A 23,272-nucleotide genomic window follows, 5' to 3' on the forward strand; every position below is an offset into this window, starting at 1 on the left:
AAATTAAGATGATTTATTTATTAATTAATTTATTGGTTTTTAAATTTTTTATCATTTTTGTTTATTGGTTTACCATTTTTAATATTTTGTATTTACTTTATGGTGTTTAATTATTTTATTAAAACAGTTGTAATTTATAATTATCCTTAATGGTATATTTAAATTTTTTTATTTATTGGTTAAGAAGTTTTTGATATTTTATGCTTTTAATTATCCTTAATACTATATTTAATACTTATTTTATATTTTTTTAATAATATTATTTATTAATTTTTTATTTTATAATATTAATCTTTTTATTACTTTTTAATGTATATTTTAATCATTTCCATTTATTTTTATTTAAATAACTTTGAGGGGTAAATTTGTAAAATACATAATTTTCAGACACTATAACATTCAGATTATCGAATAACTCCACTATACCTTCAGAGCTTTTTCAGAGGTTTTTTTTTTCAGACTTCACACTTCAAATTTACCGAACCCACCTGAGGCCAAAGATCTTCTGACGTGAACTTTGAATTACAATGGTATGAGCTGATATACGAATCAAAAAGGGAAAGTTAATTTATAAAACATAGTCCCTCAGTAAGTTGGATTTTAACGACAGCCCCATGATAGCTGAATGGAATTAGTGCTAGGAATTGATCTAGCCAGTCATTCTCAACGGCCCTCCCAATCCTTCAGCTTCTTGCTTCCTTTGGGTTTGGCGATTGGCGCATTCATTCCAGCCATTTTGGCATTGTATTTTGCCCTCAGAGGATCATTATATGTCCATCTGCATCAGAAAAAAAAAACAATACCCACGTCAGGATATAAACGTCTAGAGGGGAATTGCACTTCATAAAAATAGTAGCTGCTAGAACAAAAAATTGCAGTGTTAATATATATTCAAGTAGCATGAAACATTATCTAAATTTAACTTGACTACTATTTTATTTTTCATGAGAAAGTAAGGAAAGGTTAAATTAATCACAACAGAATGCCACAAGTATAGCCCATGAACAGTGCAAAGCTAACAACTGAAAAAAAATGAAAAGTTACAAAATGGAACAAGATTTAAATCACGAAAAAAGAAAGCGAGAAAAACAAATCTTGTTAAGAAAAAACAAAGTGAACAAGTAAGGCTAAAACCGAAGTCTTATTGGATTGATAACAGATAACCATGAACGCATCATCCCCATTGTCGAGCAAAAGGCAATTGCCTCAAAGCAATAGCAAGTTAAGAACTATAAACATAAGCATTTCTCAAAAGGCAAGAGGATCATGTTCCATAATACCTCCCCCCCCCCTCCCTCCGGGCCCCCTAAAACCACCTTTCCAAGAGGTAGACTTGTTTATGGGCTGGGTAGCTCAGCTGGCTTGCCCAACCTGGCCTGTTCTTTATTGGGTCTGAACATATTTTGGGGTCCATGGGCTTGGGCTTTTATATACAAGCCCAGCCCGACAATTTTATATATAATAAAAATACGTAATAGTAAATAGTAATATATAATAAAAAATATATCTCAACATTTACTAATATATTATTATTAGTAATATATAATAAAAAATATAAATTAGTAATATATAATAAATTTTGCTTGGGTCTCAAATTTACTTTTACTTCCTATTCATACTGGGCTTTGAGCTTTATATAAGGGCCAGGCTCGGGCTCGGGCTCAGGCCTGAACATTTTCTATTGATAAGTGGTAAAGCCTGGCCCGTGAACAGGTCTTCTAAGAGACCTTACCAAGCTGCAAAACTTTCACAAATAAACCTTTTCATTGTTTATTCCTTGGGTTGGTAGACTCCATGAATGAATTTCAGAAGCACCAACAAAACCCATACACACCAAGAAATTGAACCCAAAGCACAAAGCAGGAAGGGTAATATGGGAGAAGATGATTACTGCTATTGCTACTTCATTGACTGGATTTCAACATAAATTTATTGAGTTCTTAACTCATTAACCATAAATAGAATAGTGAAATCTGTAACCAGAGATAAGAAGCATGTCTTCAAATGTAATCCAATAGGGAAGAAACAGTTTATAAGGGTATACCTACATACCAAAAAGGTTTGCTAATTGGATCAGTAGGGAGCTTCCCTACACAATCCAATCTATTTCTGCCATGTTGAGTGGTTCTGCAGCCAATCCAGACTGTCTATCAGATAGGGACCCCCTGGATTCGCTCTCCGTGCAATCCCAGAATCCATATAGGCTCTTACATAACTTACTATTGGTTATGTAAGTTGATACTAGCTGTACATTATGCCAATTTTTTAATATATATGAAATTTGTCCATAAAAGGGCTCTCACATGGAAAGGTTCTTTGGGAAAAAACTTTCTATGAAGGGGTGTATAACGTATTGATTCACAAAAGATAGTAAATACAACTTTAGCCTACATATAACTAGATGACATGCAATTGGACACAAAAAGCCCTCCAAAACAGGCACTAATTCCACATACAGAATTTTCAGATTTCTATACTCATAATTTTTTTATGAATAAAAAGGATTTGAACCTAGGTTGATTTCTATACTCAAAATGCCCAAATAGGTTTAGTTTTTCTTTGTGGAAGGGGTTCTTGTATTTTGAGACATTAGAAAAGGTAATGCTTTAAGTGGATAGAGTCTCTTTGGAGTTCACAATCAATGTGTATGATTTTTTTTTTGACAAGTATCTATGTGTATGATAATTGACTAACCCAGATGATTAGTTGGACAAGTTCCATTTAAGTAACTAAAGTAACAACTAAAAGCTTAGCAAAATATCCATTGGATTTCTCTTGGAATGATAAAATGGTGTAAGCACTATTCATAGCAAGGATAAAACCAGTCAGAAAAATCATCTCATTCAGTTTACAGGTGATGCAATTTGGAAATCTTCTAGCTGTACCAGTGTTGCATGGACCTCCTAAATGGATGAAGTCCCCATGTTGGACAGCCATTGGACCTTGACACTCGTGGATTCTTGAAGGAAACTTCTATGTGGCATTTTTTTCTCCTTGCTCATTCAACATAAATGAACAACTAATATACACTGTCATTTTTCCAAATAAAATATTATCAAGATCCTAGCTAAAATTCTGGCGACCAGGTTAAGAAAGGTGATGGACTCTTTAATCTCTAAGTATCAAGAGGCTTTCGTTCACAACAAGCATATTCAGGATGTAGTTCTCATAGCAAATGAACTATTAAATTCAAGGCTAAGAAGTGAAGAAAGTGGGCTAATCTGTAAAATTGACTTAGGGATGGTTTATGACCATGTTAATTGGTTTTTTTTTGGATTATTTGCTGAACAAAATGCACTTTGGCTCTAAGTGGAGAAGTTGGATGAAAGTTTGATTTTCCACTCCAAGATTTTCAGTTCTTGTGAATGGGGTAGCCAAAGGAAATTTCAGCAGTTCAAGAGGTTTGAGATACACTCTTCTTCTACAAGAGATTCAAGAGGTTTGTGAATGGTGGAGGGCTTCAGAGTGAAGTCCAATGGAACTGCTATTCCAATTCTACAATATGTTGATGATACATTCTTCTTCTACAAGGCTTCAGAGGAACAAGTTCTGAACCTGAAGTACCTTCTTTTCTGGTTTGAGATTGTGTCAGGCCTGAAAGTAAATCTAGCAAAATGTGAGATATAGCAGTGGGAGAGGTCCCTAACATTCAAGGCTTGGCAGATTTGTTGGGGTGCAAGGTTGGGCAGCTACCTTTAAATTATTCGGGGTTGCCTCTAAGTGCCAAATGTACTTCTAAAACCATTTGGAACCCGATAATAGAGAGAATGGATCAGAAATTGGCTACTTGAAAAGCAAGGTATCTCTCTAATCTCTCTAAAGGGGGGAAGATAACTCTTATTAAAAGTGCCCTGGCAAGTTTGCCAACTTACTTCATGTTTCTTTTTCCTATCCCCTCGGAGGTGGTGGAGGTTTTAGAAAGGAAGATGAGAGATTTTTTTCTGGGCGGGCTGGAAGGATTCACATAAATACCATCTTGTAAAATGGAGTCAAATTTGTAAACCCCTATCTCAAGGGGGGTTAGGGATAAGGAGCCTAAAATCTTTCAACCTAGCTTTGCTAGGAAGCTGGCTGTGGAGGTTTGATGCTGAACCTGATAACCTCTGGCAGAAAGTAATAGTAGAAAAATATGGGTTGGATGACAGTGGTTGGGGTAGTGGTCCACCTTTGTCGACTTATGGGTGTAGTCTGTGGAAAGGTATATGCAGAGCTTCAAACTTGTTCAGAAGGGGAATTGGCTTCAAGGTTGGGAATGGGAGGAGGATCAGGTTCTGGTTGGATCCCTGGACTGGGGAGAGTTCTCTTATGGTGCTGTTTCCCACCTTGTTCAGATGGAACAGAAGTGGGGAGTTTTCAGTTAAATCCTTCTACAACTCCATAGTGGGAGGATCTAAAGCCTTCTTCCCTAGCTGGGCTATTTGGGGGACTGTGGCACCCTCCAAAGTCAAGTTCTTTGTTTGGGTGGCTGCTTTAGAGAAGTGCCTCTCTAAAGAGATGTTGGTGAAGAAAGGTTTTAACTGTAGTGATCTGAGGTGTAGCCTCTGCAGTGTGTTTACAGAATCAATAAACCATTGTTTTTACACTGCGATTTTGTTACAAAAATCTGTAATCACTTCGTAAGAAGTTTGAGGTTAAGTTGGTGCATGCCTGCCTCAGTTAAAGCTTGCCTGGAGGCGTGGCAGATCCAAGGGATGACAAAAAAAGGAAAGAGGTGCCGGTCTTCTATTTCCTTGGCAGTTTTGTGGGCAGTATGGACAGAAAGGAATAGCAGGATTTTTTATCTCAAATCCTCTTTGGAAGAAGTCATCAATATGGCTTTAGGCTTTGTTAGAAATTGGTTGTCTATTCTTGCTGATTTTAAAGAGGTTACTTATGACTGTAATCTTCTGAGGATTACATTCTTTTGAGGTCCTTCTGGCTTTTTTGTACAGCTTCTCATTGTACAGAGGACCTTTTCATTAATACAGTTATACTTTACCTTTGCTCAAAAAAATAAAATATTATCAAGTAATAAAGATAATTTTTTAGACCTTTTCTATTTTCTATAGATTTATAATGTTAAAATTCATCAAAATATGGTCTATTTTAATAGTGTATACTTTTCTATAGATGTGCCCACAAGTTGTCTCTTCATCTTGGCAAGTCAGATCCTGGACATATGAGATTCCCTTTTCTGTGTCCATGTAACACGTAAGTTGTACCATAAGCTTATCAGTGGGAGAAATGTCTAACCAAGAAAATGCTTATAAGAAAGGGTGTAAATCTGGTAATACACCCTCTGTCCCCTCTTCTTGGAGGAAGAAGATTCTTCCATCCATCTATTTCTGCAGTATACCTTCACATATAAAATTTGGATGTACTTCTTCAAGGTTGTAGCAGCTCAGGGTTGCTTACCAGCCATTGTACAGGATCTGTTACATGGCTGGAAAGGTTGCTTGAATGAGCAGGAAAGAAAGACGTTTATAGGCTGCTATTCCTTTGGCAGTAATGTGGATGGTGTTTATGAAGAGGAATGCAAGGATTTTTATCAGAAAATAAATCCAGTGAAAAGAGTGATCAATGGCATCATGGAAACTCTGACGCAATGGCAATCAGTTACAGCTTACTTCAGGAATAACGATCTCTCTTCTTTGTTTTTGGCTGTAAACTATTTTGGGGATAATTGATATCTTGTGTAGCTGTACAGAATCTCATTGTACACATGTTTTTTTTATACTAAAAGGGCAGCCCATTGCATGAGGCTCCTGCCAATGTGGGGGTCTGGGGAGGGACAGTATGCAGCCTTACCTTGCATATACAGAGAGGCTGTTACCAAGATCTGAACCCTGGTCAACTAGGTTGAAATGAAGTAACCCAACCATTGCACCAAGGCCCACCCTCACATGTTTTTTGATACTGATTATTTATTCCTTTTTTTTTTATAAATGAAGAATTCATTAGAGAAAGAAATCAGGAGCAACTTTTACAGAAGACACTTGGAGAGACACGAGCTGCAACCTCTCCAACCCTTCAAACACTAAAAAAGATTACAGCTGAGCCCAATACAAATGTTCCCTCGTTGCCCCTTGCTTGGCTAAACAGTCATCCATAGCAGCAGATCTCCCTACCCATTGTATTCTAACATACAAGTTTCTTGTCAAGCATTTGAATCTTTTAACCAAACTGCAGTCTCTGGATTCTGTAGCCACCCCACAACCACCTTAGAATCACCTTCTATTAGTAGCTGCTCCACTCCTATCTGTACAGCAAACTGTACCCCTTGTAGTGCAGCTAATGGTTCTGCCCTCGTGGAGTCCCCCTCACCTAAAGGGCCTGAAAAAAGGAAGAGCCACAGAACCACTTTCATTCCTTATAACCCCTCCCATCCCATAAGGGCTTGTGTTGCCCAGGCTACTCCCATCAAAATTTAATTTCAAGCCGCCTTCAGGTGGGGGTAACCAGCTCATGTGCATCTCTGTCTTCAATGGGGAACTGCTTGCCACTTCTGCCCAATGCCTCCACAGGTCATTAAAAGAAAACTGTTGAAATAACTCCGAAGATTTTAGCACACTATAGCCCTGTACAGGATACAGTTTTGCACCTTCTCTTGGAATATTCTGGCATTCCTTTCTTCCCACACTGTCCAAAGCAGTGCTGCTCTTGCAACCCTCCACATTATTCTTCCTCTTCAATGGCGCCAAGCAAAGGTAGAAGGGTCAAAAAGTTAGCTTACATCTACTGGCCTATTCCACCTGCATCCAAAAATCAAGAAGAGCCAATCCCACAAATCCACTGTAACAGTACAGGAAATTAGCAAATGATTACAATCCTCACCATGGGATCTGCAAAGGGTACACCAATTGGGTAAAATGCAGAGATAGGGTCTTCTCCTTTGTATGTTATCCAAGGTGTTTACTTTCCCATAAAACACTTCCCAACAGAAAGCCAAGACCTTAGGGGGAACAGGTTTGCACCAAACCTCCTTAAAAGGAAAAGGAGTAGTAAACACTAGACGGCAAAGGGCCTTGAAGAAAGTGGCACAAGAAATACTACCCGAGGGCACAAGAGTCCAAAACCTTTTATCTGATTCCGTGGGATCCAAACAACTTTTTCAAGGGTACTCAAAAGGCAAATAAGACTCACAATCTCCTCATCCCTTAGACCTCATTGGAACCCAAAGTCCCAAAACTAGAGTCAACGAAGGATCCAAAGGGGAGCAAAAAGAAGAAACAGGCTCTTTCTTGTACCGGGAGATAGTGTATAAAGACGAAAAGAGCTCCTTCAAAGGAGCCTCTTCAACCCAAATACCTTCCCAAAAGAGAATCAAATTACCAATACACACACCATACCTGAGAAAATTGTTGAGTTGAGGGAGGACACTATGGATTGCCTTCCAATGTGTTGCCAAAGTTGCCCGCCGAGAGACCCCAGCATCCCATCTGCTCTCTGAGTGGCCATGAATACTTCCTATCACTTCAAACCACAATCTTTCTCTCTCTAATGGCCATCTCCATAGCCATTCTCCCAATAAAGTCATTTTCTTTTGCATCAGGTTCCCTATTCCTAAACCTCCCTCTTCTTTACTCCTGCACACCACCTCCCACTTCACCAGATGATTATTCCTACTTTCCCCCTGGTTCCCAAAGGAAGTCCCTCATCAACTTTTCTAGCTTCTTAGCTTCTCTAGATGGAATCCAAAAGACTAACAAGAAATAAGTTGGTAGGTTGGACAGGGTGGCTCTAATTAGGGTAATCCTACCCCCCCCCCCAAAGAAAGAAGTTCTTTTGCCCTAAAGGAAATCCTAGGTAGATCATGGGCCAAGTGGCTACGAAACACTCTAAGCACCCTGCAATCGCCTCCACCTCTCTATTATCCAAATTTATCCCTACCACACTACTCTTTTCAAGGTTAACTCTCAGATTGGACATACTTTCAAACCTTTGCACCAACATCTTTAGATTCCTCAACTTCTCTATGTCCCCTCCTTCACCAAAAACTAAAATATCATCTGCAAATTGAAGATGGATGACTGACACTCCAAACCTACCTATCTTCCAACCATTTATTAAAGGGCAAATTTCTTAAACTACCCCTAGTGTTCAGCTATTTGTCAAACTCTACCCTTACTGTTTATAAATTGTCTTGAAGCACCCTTACTATATCTGACAATCGTCACCACCGTTAAATTGTAATGATTTTGTTGAAATGTCCTTTCTGCCCTTCTGTTAAGTTGGACCAGCATTCACACAAAATGAAAATTACCATATTAACCCTCGATGGTTTAACTATTAGGCGGCCGATCCTTGGTGTGCCTCCATAACCTCGATGGGATTAGAATGAGGCCATGGACAGATCAGGATCCCATGACAGCCAACAACGATGTGGCTGCCGGTAGTGGTAGTACTTGTTCGGCTTGACGGCATGTCGATAATCAAGATCGGAGGGGAGAGAGGAAGGGTCTGGAGCGTTAGGGTTTGTGTAGTATTTTTGGTAGTTCAGAGGAGCGCCGGTACAGTGTAGTGATAAGTAGTGGTGGTGGTGGTAGTGTTTGTGGAAAAGAGGAGAAAGAAGATAAGACGAGAGAACCTGAAGCCCAAAACAAGGCTGATGAGGTAGCAGAGACCATGGAGGACTAAAGGCACCGTCAATAGAGGAGTCAAACGAACCAGAAGTTCTGAAGCCATTTCTCCGGCAGGTGTTGTAGTTTTGTTGCTGCAACACCAGGTGCTTCATTTGGGTGGTATCTGACTCAGAAAGACAGGAGAGGGATCGGGGAGGAATGGACGGAAATGGAAAGGAAATCGGTGGGTCCTAGTGAGTTAAGTTGGGGTCTGAGGGTATTTCTTTTGTTGTTGTGTTTATTTCTATTACAGCGTTCCTTTTGGTTGTCTGGAATTCTAGAAGATGGACGAAGAAAGCATCATAGGAATGAATAAGATTAGCAGAAACACAAATCAACCCTCCTCTTTTTTATTACTTATGGGTTGTTAATGTTGTTAAACCACACATATTTCTTAAGTTTTACGAATGATGAATTGCTTGATTGTCTGGTTTCTTCTTTCTTTCACAAAGAATTTTAGTTGGTGCTTTGATTTCAAACAAGAGCTTGGTTTCGAAGAATCCCCCGTTTTTTCTTGATAAATAAAAATGGTTGGACTGATGGCGACCTGGTGGGTGGTGTGCCCTTTATTTTAGACCCTGCACCGAAAATTCCCAAACCAAAAGTGCATTTTAGACCAGAGAAGGATAACCCAAGAATTTTTTAACAATAGATCTGTCACGTGATGTCACATGTCAACGGTTCATGAGGGATAGTTGACGGTAGGGGAAGTTTTAGACAATTGTCAGAAACAGTAAGGGTGCTCCAAGACAATTTATAAACAGTAAGGGTAGAGTTTGACAATTCGCTAAACAGTAAGGGTAGTTTAAGAAATTTTCCCTTTATTAAATTCTCCCTATCAGCCTTTGAGATCATTCTTCTTAACACATCATCTAACAAGGTGAAAAGGAAGGGTTTCTTCATTCATCAAAAAAAAAAAGGTGAAAAGGAAGGGCAAGAGAGGGTCACCTTGCCTTAGTCCCCTACACGCTGGGAAAAAATCCTTTACCACTCCATTAATCAAGATAGAGAAGTGACTAGAGCTCACACAACCAAAAATCCACTGACACCACCTTTCTCCAAAACCACACTTCCTCAAAACTTGTAAAAGGAATTGCCAATCCACCAAATCATAGGCCTTTTCCAAATCAAGCTTGCAAACAAATCCCCTCTTTTTGGATCTTCCCTTTTCTCCCAAGCATTCATTAGCTACTAAGATTTGGTCTGTAATTTGCCTCCCTCGTACAAAAGCTCCTTGGTATTTGCTGATTAGGGAAGGAAGAACCTCTTTAATCCTCAACGAAAACACCTTAGCTAAGATTTTGTAGATACTAGTCATCAGGCTTATTGGTCTAAAATCCTTTAGGGACTAAGGCCAAGAAGGTAGCATTGACGCCTGGGCTTACTATACGGTTCTGTAAACTCTCTAACCACCTCACAAAGATCTTCTTTCAAAATCTCCCAGCAATCTTGATAAAAGGCCATTGTAAAACCATTTGGGCCTGGCTTCTTAGACCTATCCATCAAAAACACTGCCCTTCTAATCACATCTTCTTCAAAGCTTCTTTCCAACCAGCAAGCTTTTTCATTGCCCAAACTTGGTCAATCCAATCCTTCCAGGGGTAGCCTCTCAGCCAAGGGCCTTCTTCCATACAAATTTTTGAAGTGATTGACAATGGTTCTAGCTATTTCCTCCTCCCCTTCTACTTCTAATTTGGCTATAAAATTTCTCCTTCGATGTCCACTTTCCAAATCATGGAAAAATTTGACATTTCCATCTTCCTTAATCCATTGATGCCTTGATTTCTGTCGCCAACAAATCTCTTCCCTAAGCAGCACATCTTCTAGGTCCTTCTTCAACTACCTTCTTTGATCTCTATCTTGTTCAATCAAGATCCCTTGGGACTCCTTTTCATTTAAGGCCTCAACTTGAGTGATAATATTCATCTTTTGTTCCTACACTATACCAAAATGATCCATATTCCACTCTTTTAGTTTGAATCTTAACCTTCTCAGCTTCTTGTGGAATCTCACAACCTTCCACCTTACCCCTCTTAGCTCTTCATCCCACCATTCCTTCATTTTAGCCTTAAACTTTGGATGTGTTAACCACATATTTTCAAATCTGAAGGATCTAGGACCATTGCTAAAGGACTTCACACCTACATTAATTGGTCAATGGTCAGAAGTGACTCTAGGCAGATCTCTAGAGACCAAATTACCCCAATAGTTTTCCCAAGTTTTTTTATACTGATTAGTACAATTAGATTTTACCCTTTCCCCCAAAAAAGAGCTATGGCATGCTTTTTTTTGTAGATATAAGATGTTGTGACATTGCAAAATGTATGGATAAGACTTGAGAGATACAATGCTAACAGTATAACATGGAACTTGGCCACAAATTCTGTTAAGCTTCAACAAGAAATAGAAAAAGCATACAAGTATAGATATAAATAAGTTGTACAATGGAACCATCCTAAAGAAATAAGTAATTTAACAACAGAAAGTTACAGTGATCAAGTCAATCAATCTCAAGTGCCCAAAAATGTTTACACAAACAGAACCATTATATCAGTGAGGTTTTGTCTCAGCAATCCTGATAGGCTAGCCAGTGAAGGAATTACTTAGTACTTACAAAATACATGTACAAATTCATATGTAAACCCAAGAAATCTCAGTGTCATATGATCTCTACATGTTTTGGCTTCCAAGTTTATCCCGTGCCAAAATAATTGGATAAGCATGCCAAACCGCAAAGTAAGGCAGTTACAAAATGAAGATCCATGTATATGATGCAGGTAAATACTGCATAGCACACACATCCTGCTATTTTGACAATGTTGAGGTTACCTCTTGGATGTGACACAGCACAGAATTGTACAAATCATATGGTCCATACGATACATCAGTTGCAGAAATTTCACAATACTCAAATGCACTTAAACAGAGGATAAGAGAATATGGCTTGGGAGAAACCTGGTCAAGTTTCCATTAGATCATTCTACAAAAGGTTGTCTGGACAGGTGGAGAGTCCAAGAGTGGTTTTCCTAGCAGTAAGACCTGGTGTACAGCTATCCCCTCTAAATAGCATTTTTTGTATGGTCTGCTACAATGAACAAGATATTCACTAGAGACAATCTGATCAGGAGAGGAATGCAGCTGGTGGATCCAAGTTGTGCCTGTGTGGAGAAGCCTTAGGTACTGTTAACTATTTGCTCCTTCATTGTAGTTTCTCCAAAAGTGTGGACAAGGATGCTAGGTTTATTTGTAGTAAGGGGATGTTTTCATAATTCAACTATTAATATGTTGAAGAGTTGGAAATTGAGAATTTTGAGCAAACAACACAAGGTAGCATGGGGTATGATTCTGGCAATCTGGCATCTGTTTTGTGGTGAATTTGGAAGAAAAGAAATTCTAGAACGTTCAAAACAAGGCAAGCACAGTGGAGGAGGTTACAAACAAATCCATTAATTCCTTTTTATAAATACTCATGGTCTGATTTCATAGTGTATAGTGATCTGAGATTAGTGAGATGTATATTCCCTGTGTATAGCAACCAGTTTTACAGGGTTTTTTTTTTTTTTGCCTTTTGGATATATATACAATGACATTACTTTACCTTTTCGAAAAAAAAGTAATTTTGATCATACACAAACATTTTCTCCAAATTTTCATACATGCAAAATTTACATTGTAAGTGCATCTAATAAAAGAATAGTTACAGATTATCAGGCAGAAAAGAACCATAGTGGTACATATCTATTTCATCTACAGAATTTCTGAAAATAATAAGATCACTAAAATGAGATAATTATTAACAAAAGGAAATTTCAACTGAGAAGCAGAGGTCAAAGTAGACATACGGATTATTCCAATCAGTTGTATCCTCATTGACAAGATGGGTCCATTTAGTCCTCCCACTACGCCCAAAGTGCTTAACCTGCATGACTTTGGGAAGTATTGTCTTGTCCATCTTATCCTCCCCAGTAGGAGCAGAGAAATCACGAGAGTAAATATTGTCCGCACCAGCCGTAGCTGCATAATCATCTGGATCAGACTGGAAGAAAGCACCTTTGTGGTAATATTTCTGCATAAATCTCCATTTCTGCTTGGGTGCAGGGAGTGGTTTAGGATTTTTCCTCTCCCATTCTCTCCGTTCTTCCTCTGTCATGTTTCTAACCTTCTCTATCTCCTCCTTCTCCTTCAACATTGCCTCCCGGTCTTCCCTGTCCCTCTTAATTCTTGCAATTTCTCTTGCCTTCCAAGCTTCATACTCCTCTGCCTCATTAACCTCATCATCAGTATCCACGTCCGCAATGTTTGCCTCCACTTCCAAGTTCTTTTGTATTTCTTCATCTTTCCTAATCTCTTCAACCACAATCTGTTTGGTCTCAACCTTTCTTTCTTCCAACTTCCTTTTCATCAACTCTTCAATAGCTCTTTCTTCTGCTTCAAGTCGCTCACGCTCAGCTATGGTGTCCCGTTCCGACTTAGGAACAAAGACAGGCTTCACCATAGCCATACCCATTAGTTCCTCCTCTGAATCAGTCTCATACTCAGACTCCTCCTCCTCTTCTTCCTCTGCTTCCTCCTCCTCTTCCTCCGGAAGTAGTGCAGCTTCCTCTTGCTGCCTCTGAAGCAATTTCTCCCTAATTCTTCTTCTCCTTTCCTCTAAAGCATCTTCGTCCTCATCCTCTACATCTGCACCTTCTTGCCTCTTGCTTTCCTCTTCAATAGTGGAAACAATCTCAGCTTGCCGAATGCGACGATGATCAGCTCTAATTTCTTCACGATTATCAATCCTACTCTCAGCCAAACGACGCAGCCTGGGGTCATCTTTTTTGACAATTCCGGAATCATCATCCTGGCTAGGGAAAGCTTTCTCCAAGGCAACTGCCCTAGCCGTCCTGATATCAGCATCTTCGTCCGCATCATCTGCCCATTCTGGTGCTTTTCCAGGCCAATACCTTTTCACCTTGGTTTGCCCAATCTTACCTCTAAGTTTATCCCTAATAGCAATCACAGTATCGCTAACACCAGCAGTGACAGACATGGTTCTAAGTGATAAAGCACCCCACCCCCCAAACAAAAAATAATAGACAAAGACCCAATAAACCCTAGAAACAGAAACCTCGGTACTTCCTTCCTGACCTTCAAATCTCCTCCTCTCTTTATCAATTCTGGAGGCCTTAATTCTCAATATTTTCCTCAACTTTCCGGGTTCCAAAGCTACAATGAAATTAATTTCTCGTCCGAGAAAATAAATCAAATCTATACTTACAAAGACGCTAGTAACCTCTGTTTCCAATGAAAATCCCTAGGTTTCTCACCAACCCATCAAATTCTTCGGCCCTAGAACCAATAGAAGTAAAAAATGCAGTTAGGGTTCAAGCAAAATCAACGAATTAAATAACCCATAAGCAAAACATGCCATTCATAAACAAAATTTATCCCAGAAAACCCAAAACAGAGGTGAGAGAGAGAGAGAGATATCAATTGCAATTTGAAACAACTTCAGAAAACACATAGAGAGAGATAGAGAGAGATAGAGAGAGATGAATCTCACTGGCTGGCCCTACGTAGGAAGGGAAGTGGTTTGAGTGATGAAGAGAGCGAGGAACGAGCAAACGAAAAAGAAGAGAGAAATGTTGTTCAACGTTTTAAGAGGCTAAAGGCGGAGGCGAAGCCTCGAACGAGGCGTAAGCCTCTCACCAAAAACTTAAAATTTATGGAAATATAGAAAGAAATAAATAATTAAAATTTTATATAATTATTTGCAAGGTTTTTAAAATCAAACCGGACAACGAACCGTTTAAGGGTCCGGTTCTTGGTTCAAAGATCCGATCATTCAAACTAAATGAATGGCCCATTCTGACAAAAAAATTAAAAAAATAAAAAATAGTCAAAAATTGTTGGACGGTTTCAATGGTTCGACCGCCCGGGTCAATGATTTGCTGACCAAATCAATGGTTTTTGTCCAAAAGACAGTTATAGGGTAAAATGGAATTCCCATATTTTTTGGTCCAACCATCCGGTTTGGTCCGGTTTTGAAAACATTGATTATTTGTGATTTATTTAATGCATTAATGGTCCAATAATGGTTGATTGTGTGTTAAAATCTTTTCAAATTTACCTTTAAAGTCTAAGAAACACTAAAATTCTAGTTATGATACAAGTGTCTATAATCAATTAATCACTTATCAAAATATAATTAGGCTATAATTGATGAAGCGCGACATGGTCACTCCTACCTGGAAGTGGTTGCGCTCCTAGCTGGCGGCAGACGAAGCACTTGTGAAGAAGAATATGAAGGGACCCCGGGGAGCTCACTCAGCAGGAACACTCCGATGCTTAAGTTAGTAATTGGGAGAGAAAGCTGAGAGCTGAAAGAGAGAGTTGTAGAGAAAAAAGGGCTAGAGTGCAGATCACGCAAGTTGTAATACCCTTGCTTTTTGGGGGTCGGAGCTCTTATATAACAGTGTCCTGACAGATCTGGCATAACCGCCTCTAACTCTTTGTTGCAGCCGACACTTGCCAGGGTTGAGCTAGTGGGCACAGGTAACTGTTGTAGACTACGACCCTGCCAGACAAGGAACACCTTTCAGGACTGGCAGGCACGACGCCGCCTTGCGAGAGACGTGGGTGCAGGTCTCCAGGTTTGGCAGGTACGATTGTCAAACAGGAGATCTTCCTGTGATACGCCAAGCTACTCTTCTGCAAGCTGCCTTGTACCGAGCTACCATGTGTCGAGCTACAGGTGTTGTATCGAGGTGCTTCTACCCGAGGTGGCCTACTTAAGTTTGGGCAGGAGTAAATTTATTCTAACTTAGAAGGCTCCCAAGCTCAACCCAAAGTGCCTTCAACTCGAGATATTCTCAACTTGGAAGAACCTTAGCTCGGGGTAATCGGAGCGTCATCTCGTAGTAAGTTGCCACACTGGATCTTGGCGGGCTGGTCGTGCTGAATTGTCACTTATGTTGAGTCATGTCCACGTGTCCCCTCATGATGAGGTCGAGCCAAATCACCCTCCATCAATTGCCCCCCACTCCCCAAGCCAGGGGTCCTGACCTGGTGTGGGGAGTTCACAATGTGACGGGTGGATTTGGCTTGAAGTCTAGGCCGTCCAGTCAGATAGTTCATTGGTCGGACTAGTTCGCTGCTCGGCTCAATCAAACACAATCTGGGTCACGTGCAGTTCACGTGCGGACTTCACGCGATCTATAGACTCTACGAACGTCAAAAAATGCGCTAAACTGATTTCACCTCAAGGGTCGCGCAGCCGGTTTTCTTGAGAGCCGTTAGATCGTCTTGATCTCAACTGTTGAATCTCGGACATAGCGGCTATAAATAGAGGGACCCCCGTCATTTTCTCTGCCATAAGTTCACTAACGCTCGTCTTGAGGTTGCGGCTAAGCTCTTCAGCTCGGGTTTTCCAATCCGCCATTCTTCCTAGTTCGGTCGTCTTCCCTTGGTGAGTCTCCTTAGCCTCTCCTCTTCAGTTCGGTTCTAGTCTTTTCAGTTCATAGCTAGCTTCCCTTAGTTCATTTTTTCAGTTCGTAGCTATGTCAGACCATAGCTTCAACAGTCTTTTAGATGAGCCTGAGGTGTGTACCTCGGCTTACGTAGGTGCCTCCGAGGCACATTCCACCTACGAGGTGTGGGAGACCTCGGGTAACCCGGCATCCACCCCTAATCGATGTCGGATACTAGACAAGTTCGGTCCTTCTACCATGACGGTAGACAGCCTTAGGAGCCTGATAACTCGGTATAACCTTCCTAGGGAGTATACCTACCACCTTCCTATGGGCAACTTCCCTTGGGAACACGGTCGCAACGAGATCGTGATTTTTGGGGAACAGCTCGTGGTTGGACTCCGCCTTCCACTGCACCCCCTAATTGTTGAAGTGTTAAATCACTTCGACGTCACTATAGACTAGCTCCACCCGAACTCCATTTAGAACGTGGTCGATACCATCTCCCTTTGCTTTGAGTATGCCCTGCCTCTCGACCTTGACATTTTCACCTCCATACTTTCCATAAAGAAGAATGCTTCTAGCATTCTCCCCGAGCACAGGCAGACTTACTACCTGTCCCCTTGCCCGGGCTACAAGCTGCTGCATGACCTCCCCAATAAAATCCCGGCTTGGAAACAGGATTATTTTGTAGTTCGGAACCTTATGGGATGGCCCTTCCCTACTCACTGGAGGGTGGCCATTTAGGACTCTGGCATTACATTGGACCGGGATACAAGCGAGACGCTCCAGTCTTGGGCGGAGCTCGGCTTCGACTACAGGACTTCATCGCCGAGAATAAGCTCATTGAGGCCGGTCTAAGTCCCGGGAGGTCGCCTTGTTTAGAGTTAGTATTTTTCTTCGGTAGCCAGTTTCTACTTCTTGGTAGCATTGCTGACGTCGAACTCTGTTGCAAGTCCTATGGAGTGACTTGGAGCAGAGAAACTCTTTGGAAAAATGAAGGGGAGAAAGAAGCGAGCTACAAAGAGAGCTCGCATTGAATCTCCACGAGCTCCTACTATGGAGCCCGAACAGCCTACTGTAGCTCCTCCGGTGATTCACTTGGAGGGGTCAAAGAACCTCCCACCTCGGGAGCCCGAGACGATTGTGGAGCATGTTCCTGAGACAACTACGGAGCCTGCTCCTGAGACCACTGCAAAGCCCGCTCCCGTGCTCATCACTTCCTCAGGGAGCGAAGGAACAACTCGAAGCATCTTGAACCCACAGCACAACCTTCAGAAGAGCAAAGGGGTTGTGTATGCCGAGGAGGTTTCCAAATGGGCCGAGCTATCGCCTTCTCAGCTCGGAGCTCGGGCAGCTACCCACTCTATGGTGGTAAGTCCCGTTATACTTCAAACTTCTGCAATTGTTTCCTTACTGGTGCTAACTGGCATTCTCTTGGCAGGTGAACTCTATCGTGCATACCTAGACTCTCCAATCTGAGAGGCACTCGAAGCAAGCTCCGGCTGCCGAAGACTCAACCTGCGCAGCTCACTCCGATCTGAAGCTAGCTCGCGACCAAATCCATCGGCTGGAGGGCGATGTGCTAGCTCAAAAGGATCTAGTTACGTCGCTGATGTTAGAGAAGGAGTGGTAGCGCGAGAAGGAGGAATTGCTGTGCAAGGTGAAAAACCTTGAGTCGGATAAGGGGACTCTGAGGCGCCAAGTAGAGAACCTCGAAGCCGATGTCAAGGAGCGAACTGATATCTTTCTTGGCGCTATGGAGGAGGCCAAGGTCAAGGCCGTCCAAGACTATGTCAAGTCGGAGGAGTTCGACGGGGTGATGGTGGACCGTAAAGGCTTCAAGCTCAGTCGGTGGCAGATAAAGCGCGAGTTCCCACAACTTGATGTAAGCGTCATCACCACCTCACGAATCACAGGAGAGATAGCCTACGAAGCCGTCAAAGACCTAGACTCTGAGGAGGAGGGCGATGACGTTGAAGAGGCCACTGCCACCGATCAAGCCGACACTTCTGTGGAGGCTTCGAGCAAGAAGTCCCCCATGTAGTTCAAACGGTCCTTGTACTTTGAGCCTGTGAGCTCAGTTCTTTCTTTCTTTCCTTCTTTGTAACAAACTCCTTGTAATGAAATATCTTTGTAATGAAAGTCCACTTTTTGCAAAGTGTTCCTGTAATTTACTTTATCTTCCACCCCGAGCTGCTAAGCGATCGAGCTAAATACCCGAAGTAGGGGTTTCTTGACTGTCGTCACCCCAAACTGTCTCCCAGTACTTGGGGGTGATTCTATGATGTACACTGAGGTGAGCGACATAGTGGGGTATATACCTGACCTGTCTACACCTGGGTTACTTAAGTTGTCGGTTGTCCCTAACGGGTTCAACCCATTGTATGCCGGGATGGGCTATACATCATAGGGTTCACACTCGAGCTGCCTGTGCCTTAGGCATTACAAATACTTACCCTATGCCGATGAGGCGATTAGGTCTTACACGGTACTGAGGTCTTTCGTTAGCTCGGCATTTTTGCCCTTACATTGAGGGAGCGATTTATGGTCCACTCTCTAGAGTTCGTCCATGCCGAAGAGGTGACTAGGCGCTGAGGTCCTTAGCTCGGCGTTTTAGCCCTTAGGCTGAGCGAGCGACTTATGGTCCACTCTGGAGTTTTCCCATGCCGAAGAGGCGACTGGGCACCGAGGTCCTTGGCTCGGCGTTTTGGCCCTTAGGTTGGGGGAGTGACTTATAGTCCACTCCTCTAGAGTTCGGTAATTACAAGTAATATTGCCTTAGGTTGACAATATTCCATACCTGAGGTATTTGCTTCCCTTCTAGGGTTTCGAGCTCATCCATTCCTTCCCCGAGCTCCCGCTTTACTCGTAGGGTACTTCCCAATTTGGCCCGAGCTTACCAACACCGGGCTCAGGTACCATGACTTTACAAAAAATCAGGTCTCCGACACGGATGTTCCACTTCTTGACCTTGGCGTTATAGTACCAAGCTACTCTCTGCTGGTAGGTCGCGGTCCTAATGTATGCGAGGTCCCGTACCTCGTCAAGTAGGTCGAGATTGGTGCGTAGCTCGTCCCCATTTGCTTCATCAACATACACTTCTAGACGTAGCATGGGAACCTTGATCTCAACTGGGATGACTACCTCGGTGTCGTAAGTGAGGTTGAAGGGGGTCTCGCCTGTTGCGGTCTTCACTGTGGTTCGGTAAGCCCATAGTACACTGGGTAGCTCGTCTACCCACAGTCCCTTAGCTTAGTCTAGGCGTGCCTTTAGTCTGCGAAGAATGGATTTGTTTGTGACCTCCGCTTGGCCATTCGCTTGAGGGTGCGCCACCGAGGTAAAATTTTGTTGTATTCCCATATCTTTGCACCAGTTCTAGAATTTAATGTCCTCGAACTGCTTGTCGTTGTCAGAGATAAGTACTCGGGGTAGTCCGAAACGGTAAACTATATTCTTCCAGAAGAAGTTCTGCACATTCCGCATTGTGATCATTGCGAGAGGTTCGACCTCCACCCACTTAGTGAAATAATCAACTGCTACCATTAAGAACCTCCTTTGTCCTGTCGTTGGTGGAAACGATTCGAGTATATCGATCCCCCATTGTGCGAAGGGCCATGGGCTGGTGAGGTACTTTAGGTCGACAGCGGGCTGGTGGTGGATATTGGCATGCTTCTAACATTTATCACACCTTCCGACGAACTCAATCGCATCTGCCTTCAATGTTGGCCAATAATATCCCTGTCATAGTGCTTTTTAGGCGAGGGACCTACCCCCAAAGTGTCTTCCGCACAAGCCCTCATGAGTGTCGCAAAGGTCGCAAACAGTGCAAATAAGGGAGTGTGTAGGATCTTCAGTACAGCCGTCCATCTATTATGATGTATTTGGCTGCTTGACGCTCTACCCTTCTAGCAGCATTACGATCTACAGGGAGGGTCCCGTGTAGCAGGTAGCTCGCGAGTGGATCAATCCAGCTCGGCTCTTCTTGTACAACAGGAGCGACCTCCTCTGCCCCCCCTAAGAATTCCAGGCAGGTTCTCTATTTACACGGCCCTCATGGTGTTATCGCTTGTGCTGGCTAGTCGGGACAGGGTGTCAGCCTCAGCGTTCTCGGATCTCAGGATCTGTTTGATGAAGTATGACTGGAAGTTGATCAGAGCCTCTCTGACTTTGGCTAAGTAGGCGACCATGGTTGGCTCACGAGCTTCGTACTCGCCGGTGACCTAGTTGACCACGAGTTGGGAGTCGCTGCAGATAATGATGTGTTTGGCTTTTACTTCATTTGCTAGGAACAGCCCGGCCATCAACGTCTCGTACTCCGCTTCATTATTGGACACAGCGAACTCGAACGTAATGCATACTCCAATTTCATGCCACTTGGTCCGTATAGAACGATTCCAGCTCCACTGCCCTACTGATTTGATGAACCATCAACATGGAGGATCCAGGGCTCCTCATCCCAGGTCGGGTTCTATCTAACCACGAGAGAGGCCGCGCTAGTTGGAGCCTCACTATGCTCAGGCTCGGCCGACTCAGGGACCTCAATGCTGAAAGTGCATTCTACGATGAAGTCAGCTAAGGCTTGAGCCTTAATGGCAGTTCACGATTTGTACTGGATGTCGTACTCATTGAGTTCGATGGCCCACTTTGTCAATCTACCGGAGACCTCAGGCTTGAGCAAGACTTGCCTCAGAGGCTTATTGGTGAGGACGACGACCGTATGAGCTTCGAAATGCGGTTGAAGTTTCCAAGCTGCAATGACTAGCGTGTACACCAACTTTTCGATCTCTGGATACCTCATCTCTGCTTCCTGCAACACTTTGCTAACATAGTAGATGGGTCGTTGGACCCGATCTACTACTTTTGTCAGTACCAAGCTTATTACCTCGTCACTCACGGAGAGGTACAACTCCAGAATGTCTCCCTCCTCAGGTTGGGTTAACATCGGGATACTAGCGATGTACCTTTTGAGCTCGTCAAAAGTGAGCTGACACTATTTAGTCCATTCGAAGTCTTTGCTTCTCTTAATTATCTTAAAGAAAGGCAGGCAACGATCTGCCGATTTATACATGAAGCGGCTCAGAGCGGCTATTCGGCCATTCAACCTCTAAACCTCCTTCAATTTCCAGGGTGGTCTCCTATCTAGGATGTCCTTAATTTTATCAAAGTTGGCCTAAATACCACGTCGGTTAACGATGTAACCTTGGAATTTACCCGAGGTGACACCAAAAACGCATGTTCGGGTTTAACTTCATATTAAACTTGCGCAAAATTTCAAAAACAGAGTGCAAATCTTTTATTAATTCGCTTGAAAATTGGGTTTTGACGACCATGTCGTCTACATAACACTCTACTTTTTTGCCGATCAACGGCTCAAACAGTCGGTTTACAAGTCTCTGAAATGTTGCCCCAGCATTTTTCAGTCCGAAGGGCATGACCTTGTAGCAGTATAGGCTGAGCTCGATTATGAAGGCCATTTTTTCTTCGTTAGTAGGGTTCATTCTGATCTGGTTGTAGCCCGAATAGGCATCCAAGAAGCTCAGCAACTCATGCCCTGAGGTCGCGTCCACCAAACGGTCGATCTTTGGGAGTGGAAAGCAGTCCTTCGGGCAAGCTCGATTCAGGTCAGTATAATCAATGCACATGTGCCATTTACCATTAGCCTTTTTTACCAGAACGGGGTTGGCTACCCACCTCAAGTAATGGACTTTCCTGATAAAATTGGTTGCGAGGAGCTTTCCGACCTCTTCGTCAACTACTCTCCAATGCTCTGGGGCTAGGTTGTGTTTCTTCTATCTAACGGGCCTAACTATAGGATCAGTGTTCAGTTTGTGAGTGATGATTTTAGGGTCTATGCCAAGCATCTCGGTCGCAGACCACGCAAAAATATCTAAATTTTGATGTAAAAAACTTGCAAGCTGAGATCGCAGAGGCTCTTCAACCAAAGCATCGTTCTGGAGAGTCCGACCTGAATCCTCTGTTGAAGTGGGCACGAAGACCGTTTCTTCTATAGGTTTAGCTCGCTCTTCATGGTACTCTGTAGGTCGCTCCAGCTCGAGGTCATCTGCTGCTTTGGCTTTCCCTTTGAGGGTGGCGACGTAGCATTTGTGCGACTCGAGCTTATCACCTCGCGCTACCCCAACTCCAAAGTCCGTGGCGAACTTCATGGCCAGATAATAGGTGGAAACCACCGCACGCAGAGCATGGGTGATGGGCCGACCTATTATGGCATTGTACGAGGAGGGAGTCGCGACCAACAGAAAGTTGTGCTCAAGCCTCACTATTCTAGGATAGGTGCCAACCTCCACAGATACCAGGACTCTCCTCAGGGGCCTGACTTCCTCTCTGCTAAACCCCACCAAGGGATTGTTCGCGGGTTTGAGATCGCTCTCCTAAAGCTGAAGCTTGTCGAATGCGAGCTTGAAGAGTATGTCTGTCAAACTGCCGAAGTCGACTAGGACACACTTCACCTCAAAATCATTGATTCTTATCTTTACAATGAGCGCGTCATTGTGGGGGTACTAGACTCCACGCGCATCATCCTCGGTGAAGAAGATTGGTTCCTCTGTCTTTGGCCGCTTCAGGGGGTTTCGCTCTTCTCTTTTGATCTCACGAGATGAGGTCCTTGTCGCGGTCGAGGTGCAGCCCGCGATGATTGACCCGCCAGTGATCATTTGGATTGTTCCCCGAACTAGCCTCTCTTTGGGGGGCGGCCTTTGCAGCTGCTCACTTTGTCTGTGGCTAGACTCTGGAGTGTCTCTGCCTTGCTCGCCCTGCCGACCAGTTTTATTATCATTTTGTACAAAATTTCTTAAATATCCACGATGGATGAGCTCTTCTATCTCATCGCGGAGATTTTTACAACTTTCGGTACTATGACCGTGATCTTTATGGAAATGACAGTACAAGTTTTTATTTCTAACATTCGGATCTCCTCTCAGCCGAGGTGGCCACTTCACATACGGTGCATCCTTGATCGCCATGAGGATCTCAGTTTGCTTTGCATTCAATGGCGTGTAGTTTGGCCTGTCAGCTGGAGAAGCTCGGAAAGACTGGTCTGGCCTTCCTCCCCGAGCTGATTCTTTCTTCTTTTTGCTGTCCCCGTGGGTCGAGGACTCACCTTCTCTTTTCCTCTTCTCAGGCGGATTCTCATTCTTCTGGTTCATCTTCTGTTCTGTTCTGATGAACTGGTCCGCGAGCTTGAGGAATTCAGTTACATCC

General features: G+C 42.8%; 1 protein-coding gene across 1 annotated transcript; it reads right to left on the reverse strand.

The window, feature by feature from the left end:
- Positions 1-404: 404 nt before the first annotated feature.
- On the reverse strand, positions 405-14,315 carry LOC148880747 (uncharacterized). Its single transcript, XM_088962754.1, has 3 exons — positions 14,146-14,315; positions 12,443-13,931; positions 405-778 (listed from the first exon to the last, which is right to left on the reverse strand). The coding sequence occupies exons 2-3, from the start codon at positions 13,630-13,632 to the stop codon at positions 664-666; spliced, it is 1,305 nt and encodes a 434-aa protein (XP_088818880.1). The 5' UTR covers positions 13,633-13,931; positions 14,146-14,315; the 3' UTR covers positions 405-663.
- Positions 14,316-23,272: the final 8,957 nt, after the last annotated feature.

Source organism: Nelumbo lutea, chromosome 1 (assembly GCF_056320005.1).
Source record: "Nelumbo lutea isolate HS-2025 chromosome 1, American lotus-T2T, whole genome shotgun sequence".
NCBI lineage: Eukaryota > Viridiplantae > Streptophyta > Magnoliopsida > Proteales > Nelumbonaceae > Nelumbo > Nelumbo lutea.